The following is a 7,722-nucleotide window of genomic DNA, read 5'->3' on the forward strand; positions in this document are numbered from 1 at the left end:
ATATATATATATATATATATATATATATATTTACATATTATGCATATACACATATATGTATGTATATATATATTATGCATACACACATATGTATATGTCTATCTATCTATCTATCTATCTATCTATCTATCTATCTATCTATCTATCTATCTATCTATCTATCTGTTTGTACATTCACAAAATTTTATTTGACAAGTTCGAGAAACGAACGAAAGCGCTGATAATAATGAAAAGATATAAAAAAAATTTTCCAAAATTCTGACGACTTTTTTTCTCAATATATATACATATGAGCACATATATATACAACAGACATGTACACGCACATATATGAAACACAAATAGATATGTAAAACTAAGTATTTATACACATACAAGGAATACCGGGACCATTTACCATATTGAGTAGTGATATTTTATCAGCGTTTACCTTTCTGCTTTATACAGATACAATATAAGTAAAAGTGCATGTGTTTTGCCCGAAGTCAAGGTTACATTCGATATATTTGTTAATTCGAGAGGTAATCGAGTAGTCAAATTTATCAACTAGGTGTATATGCTTAGACGGAAAATGTTTTCATTAGCATACAGAAAAATTTTGTAGATATAGTTGCTCCTATGTTCTTTATGTAGGGAGTGCTATACCAAGTTATATTTCTTTGCCTTGTAGCATTAAGGTTAACTTACCAATAGTTATTTGTTGTGGTGAATTTTTCTCAGAAACTGTAATCATACAATTTTAATTACATCCCTGTGCTTGGAATCAGTATTAGAACTTTAAGCAAAATGTACCCCTGCATCATCGCTAACTTCAGATGATTTCATTCGTTTTTACATTCTTATAGCTGTGGAAATTACTAGAGTTCATTTTATCGTCGGATACAATTATAATACTCTGTGTCTTTGGTAGTGTCAGCCTTGGGATCCCTAATATTTGTAGCTATAGCTGTTTTCTGCTCTATGCTTTTCTCCTAGGAGTATTTATTACTATATCAGCCGCTCTTCCTTGATCAGCACTTGGGCATTTAGTTGTATTATCATCTTCATATCTATAGCTTTTCAATAGTCGCTTGAATGAAATGGTTGTAGGTTCAACATTACGTATATCAGTTTTGAATTTTAACTCCCGTGAAATTTTATTTTGATTTGAAACTGATTAACAGTACAGCAAGATTAATATTCATTAACCTTTAGTTTTTGGAAAGGACCACCTTTAAGGTACAGTTTCCTTGCTCTTTCATTACTTCCCCTTCCTTTCAGTGCTTCATTATAATATTCTGCGTTCTTGTATATTTATCTTCTCTTCTTTTTCTTTCATCTTTTACTTGTTTCATTCATCTAACTCCGGTCATACTGGGGCATCTCCTTGGAGAATTTTTTTTAGTCGAATGATTCGATCCCAATACTTATTATTTTAAGCCTGGTACTTATTGTACAGGTTTCCTTTTTCCGAACCGCTAAGTTACGGGAACGTAAACACACCAGCATCAGTTGTCAAGCAGTGATGGTGGTGGGGGGGTCAAACACAGTACAAAGACACACACACGCACACACACACACACACACACACACACACACACACACACACACACACACACACATCATGTTGGACCACTGACCCCAACACGTACTTTTTCATTCTCTCTCTCTTTATTTCCTCTTATTCCTTTCTGCCGAAGAGCGTAGACTCGAAAGGTAAAAGACTTTTCAATTTTTACCGAGATCAAGCTAATACCCTTGCTTGTTGCTCCTACACCTGTCTTCGTCTTTGTTTTTCTATAAATTTGAACTATACATACATACATATATGCATACATGCATACGTACATACATGCACACATACAAACATACATAATACACACACACACACACACACACACACACACACACATATACATACATACATACGACGGGTTTTCTTTCAGTTTCCGTCTAACAAAACAACTCACTAGGATTTGGTCAGCCCGAGGCTATGGTAGAAGACACTTGCTCAAGGGGCCACGCAGTAGGACTGGATTCAGAACCATGCCGTTAGGAAGCAAGCTTCTTACCACACAATTACACCTCATTGGTCAATAATTTAGGTATTCAAAATGAAATATTTTCATTAAGATTATTTATAATAGAACTAGAATGATATAGAATTCTTGTTTATGCTTGTAGATTTTCTTTCTGCTTATGGTGAGGAATGTATAGGAACCGAATGAAAATCTACGCTGTATATACAGATTTATCATCCTGGTTCTATCTAATCTAATCTAATCTAATCTAATCTAATAATATATAAAATAGGGATGAATGTGTATTCACTTTTCACGCGAAAACGGCTTCACCAATTGCTTCCATAGTTGTGATGCATGAATAATTGCATTTCAGACAAATAATAGGCTCTTCATTTGATTCTTTTTATTAGAAATAAAAAATATTACCTTATATTTATGATTCACTTCTTTAAAAAAGGTTTCTCAGTGTCAACTTCCGGTATTGACGTAAAAACAGCGAAGTCTGTTACTGTCTAATTTTAATGTTTTCATTTATATTTTTCTGTTTTCATTTCTATTTTTCTGTTTTCATTTCTATTTTTCTGTTTTCATTTCTATTTTCTGTTGTCATTTCAAGTTTTAATTCGCTATTTGTAAACAACTGCGATAAATTACTGAAAGAAATATTTACTAAGGTCACAAATTTAAATATACGGTACAAGAGTTTTTAACGTGCTTTTATTTATACGATTTTTTCATTCCATGTCTATCTCATTCATTGTTTGCTGTTCTCTCTCTCTCTCTCTCTCTCTCTCTCTCTCTCTCTCTCTCTCTCTCTCTTCTTTCTTTCTCTCTTTCTTTCTTTCTTTCTTTCTTTCTTTCTTTCTTTCTTTCTTTCTTTCTTTCTTTCTTTCTTTCTTTCCTTCTTTCTTTCTTTCTTTCACACACGCACCGCCACACACTCTATATTTGATTTCGTTATTACACAAATATCACATTAAAATTTTGCAATTCAACATTGGGCGTCCAAAATATATGGGCATTATTTTGCTTGAACTCGCACACTTCGTTAATTTCCGTAAAATTGATTTATTTATTTTCTTTTTCTCACCGTGTTCAGCTCTATGTATTTGTAGTCAGTCACACACGCACACGTGTGTTTTTGTATGTACGTTTGTATGCATTCATGTAAGCGTGTGTTTGTGTGTGTGAGCGACTAAAGGCGTGTGTTGTCATGCATATGTACATACATAAATACATCTTTTTTGTATGCATGTATGTGTGTATGTGTGAGAGAGAGAGTGATGTTTAAGTGGCACTCACTCTCTCTTCCACACACACATACACGCACACATACATACAAGAATGATGTATGCCTATTTATTTATGTATGTACATATACATGACAATACACCCCTTCATTCGCTCTCTCTATCTCACACACATACACACACACACAACACACACGTCCATTTCTTCTAATGTTTGATACTGTATGTATATGTATCTTTGTGTTATTTCTTTACTATCCACAAAGGGCTACACACAGAGGGGACAAACAAGGACAGGCAAAAGGATTAAGTCGATTATATCGACCCCAGTGCGTAACTGGTACTTATTTAATCGACCCCGAAAGGATGAAAGGCAAAGTCGACCTCGGCGGAATTTGAACTCAGAACGGAAAAACACACGAAATACCGCTAAGCATTTCGTCCGGCTTGCTAACGTTTCTGCCAGCTCGCAGCCTTGTATAATGTTTGATACTGTATGTATATGTATCTGTCTGTGTGTGTGTGTGTGTGTGCGCGCGCGTGCGGCGTTTCACAATCGCCAGAAAAAAAAAAAGCAGAGGAATTTTCTTTCTTGAGGCTTTTGGTGGCACAAGTAAAACATTTGTAACATTGTTCTTCTCCAAGGTAAGGTAACAAAAAAAATTGCAATTGCTGTCACAATTCTCCCAGGAGGACGAACAGCTCATTCTGTTTTTAAATCACCACAAAACCTAGTTACTAATGACAGTCCAATTTGTAACATAAGCAAAGATTCAGGTTCAGCAGAAGTATTGTGCCAATGTCACCTTATCAGTTGGGATGAATGCACCATGTTACATAGAGGTGCAATAGAAGCTCTTGGTAAGACCTTACAGGACTTCAGAGGCAACAATAAATCTATGGGAGGAGTTACATTAGTTTTATCAGGAGACTTCAGACAGACATTACCAGTCATTCTGAGACGAACAAGATCTGATGAAATAATAGCATGCATTAAGTCTTCACTCCTATAGAATAAAGTGCGGACATTCTCTTTCAATACTAACATGCGAGCTTCATTACATAGTGACCAACATGCAAAACAGTTTTCAGCAAATTTGAATCCTTGTGCCTCCAGTAGTAAGGATTATATATATATATATATATATATATATATATATATATATATATATATATATATATATATATATAATGCATGTGTGTATGTGTGCGCGCGTGTGTATGTTTGACAAAAGATTTTTCTTAAATTGTTAATTACACACACAAGAACAAAAAAAAAAAGTCGTTTAAGAATTCAAAAGATTTACACAGGTAAAGAAAGAAATTTCTTCCATCGGGCCTATGTCAATCTGCTATGTGTTTTACATTAACCTTTTATATCATTAATAATTTTTTATCTAAGAAAATCAGTTTTCGAATATTATAACTGAATCAAGACATTTTACACGCCTGTACACACGCACGCACACACACACACACACACACACACACACACACACACCCACCCCCACACACACACGCGCACACACGCACACGCACGCACGCACGCACGCACACACACGCATATTATAATATCATCTTATATACATATATGTATACACACATATATACATATGATATATGTATACACACACATATTTATATAACAATATATATGCGTGCATATTTATCGCTATATATATTATATCATACACACATACATGATACATATAATATATATATATATATAAATGAATGATTATACATATGTATGTATGTATATATATATATATATATATATATATATATATATATATATATATATATATATATATATATATATACATACATATATATATATATATATATATATATATATATATATATATATATATATATATATATATATATATATATATATATACATACATATATATATATATATATATATATATATATATATATATATATATATATATATATATATATATATATATATATATATATATATATATATATATATCACAACCATTCATACAACTGCAAAAATATATATTTCACGGAACATATTGATAACAATAGATTCAACCAAGATTTATTTTCGTATTCTTTCTGTTCCAAACACTCAACATGATGTATGTTTTACTATTTTATTCAAACACTTGATGTTTTTTGTTTTGGTTTACAAAGATTCTTTTCCATTGAATCTCTTTTAACACCAATCGCTTCTCGAGTTCGCTTTATAACAGCTGCTAAGCCGCTATCTCTCCCATTTTCACCATATTTTTTTCCTTTCTTCTCCTCTCGGGACTCTTTGTAGACACTAAAAATATCCGAGAGCAAGATTACAATGACAAGAATATTTTTTATGATAAAAGCTGAAAATTTCTGCCCGTACAAAGCGCAAAGAACAGCACGCACGCAAACAAACAGCAAGTTCACCATAATTATTTGTACTATTTTTTGTGCGAACACCAACCGTTTGAAAATGTTACTGCCGTGCGTGCGACCCCGATAAACAATAGCACACGGAAATGTAGGCACAATAAGGTTAACTACCACAATGGTTAGTATAAGTTTAATAATGCCTTCGTGAATAACACGCCTGTCCTCTACTTCGTAAAGTAATTCCATTAGATCCATTGTGTCTAGGATGTCAATAGGTACAGTGGCTCCAACTTCGTGTATGAAGTTCTTCATCTTCCTGTCAACAGTTTGGTGAATGTTGCTGATGAGCATCAAAAAATATATCAAAGCCGCTAATCCGACGGCTAGTTGCATACCACTTGGACCTCGTATCGTATTTCTCTCCCATTCCATCATGTAACTTTTAGAGTGAAATGCTACAATAACCTTCGATGCAGTGACCGATCCGTATACGAACCATGCAATGGGACCCCACGGTAAATGATTAGTTTTCCTGGTTTTATCTTCGTTAGATGCAGAGTCATTAGACCAGTGTTTCCTTATGTCTATATTTGTTACAAACTGACTGTAAGTTTGCACGTAATAGACTATGAAAAGGATTATCACAAACCAATCCGGAATGAAGATAATCCACCAGAACGAAATTTTCTGGTAATAGACAAGAAGGTAATCAATGTAATGATTTTGTCCAATTAAAACCACGAGACAGAATATCCGCGAGAAATAATGATGTAAACATTCACAGCGATATAACCATTTCTTCTTGGAATTTACCGTTGGTTGATCCTGAAAAAGAGGAAAACAAATAAATAAATAAACAAGTCTATAAAGAAAATTGTTGTTTTAAAAGGAAGGGGATATTTCGGGGACCCCTTCACTGGGATGTTACCATGAAACTATCACACTGAAAAATTTCTAACGCTCGACTGTCTTCTCGTGAAATACCAAGTTCTATACGACAGAAAAATAAAATATAAACATGCAAAAACAAACATAAGTATATCACATATAGCAAAAACACCCCCAAAACCAAACCTGAAAAGAAACAACAAAAATCACAGAGATATAAAGGATGTTATAACTGGATATAAATGGATATGTAGTCAGGAAAGTTTAACCTGATCAGACGCTTGTCTCCAGGTTTAGTGACTTCTGGTCACCCTGTTGTTTAGCTCCAAGGTTAGACCTGATTAAGAAGATTTATGATAAAAAGTATTCCATCGGTAATCATCACTTCTTTTTAAAGCTAATGTATTCCTTACTCTTTTACGATGGCAGGAGAAACCATTCATATGTAAACGAGTGTACAAACATGTATGAGAGCAGAGTCATTGATAAGCGGTGTTTTACAGTCAACGATCTGGCTCGACAAAAATCACGTCACAACATTAAACTCAAAAACCTCTGATTCCTCATTGTAAGTCGTCCAATGCGCCTGCTCTTATCCTCTCTCCGCCTGCATAGACTGTCTCTTCTAAATTCTTACTTTTCTCTTTCCATCCAATATCCCCTCCCTCCGAACTCACACTTCACGGATGTGCAACAGCTAATTCTCCTTCATTTCGTATCATCATTCACTTCATCTACCTCCTCAGGGACTAAGGCAATATAGATATATAAATATCACATAAAATTTGTGTCGAATGTATTTTCTTGTTACGATCCATAGAAGTGTTCAACGGTATATATGTGTATTTGTATGTATGCGTGCCCGCGGCATGTGTAAGGACTTTCGAGCGTTTCGTTGCCAGTGCCCCTGGACTGGCTCTTGTGCGGGTGGCACATAAAATACACCATTTTGAGCGTGGCCGTTGCCAGTACCGCCTGACTGGCCTTCGTGCGGGTGGCACGTAAAAGCACCCACTACACTCTCTGAGTGGTTGGCGTTAGGAAGGGCATCCAGCTGTAGACGCTCTGCCAAATCAGATTGGTGCCTGGTGTAGCCATCTGGTTTCACCAGTCCTCAGTCAAGTCGTCCAACCCATGCTAGCATGGAAAGCGGACGTTAAACGACGATGATGATGATGATATATATATACATATATATATGAATATATATATAT

At 34.5% G+C, this 7,722-nt stretch overlaps 1 protein-coding gene across 5 annotated transcripts in view; it reads right to left on the reverse strand.

The window, feature by feature from the left end:
- Positions 1–5,305: 5,305 nt before the first annotated feature.
- The window catches only part of LOC106880078 (uncharacterized), a 286,274-nt gene continuing 283,857 nt past the window's right edge, over positions 5,306–7,722 (reverse strand). For all 5 annotated transcript variants that reach the window (XM_014929890.3, XM_089348641.1, XM_014929889.3 and 2 more), the window contains exon 3: positions 5,306–6,445. In XM_014929890.3, coding sequence (XP_014785376.2) covers positions 5,387–6,445 — 1,059 coding nt within the window. In that variant the 3' untranslated portion in view covers positions 5,306–5,386. The remainder of the gene's footprint in view (positions 6,446–7,722) is intronic.

Source organism: Octopus bimaculoides, chromosome 1 (assembly GCF_046866305.1).
Source record: "Octopus bimaculoides isolate indiv1 chromosome 1, ASM4686630v1, whole genome shotgun sequence".
NCBI lineage: Eukaryota > Metazoa > Mollusca > Cephalopoda > Octopoda > Octopodidae > Octopus > Octopus bimaculoides.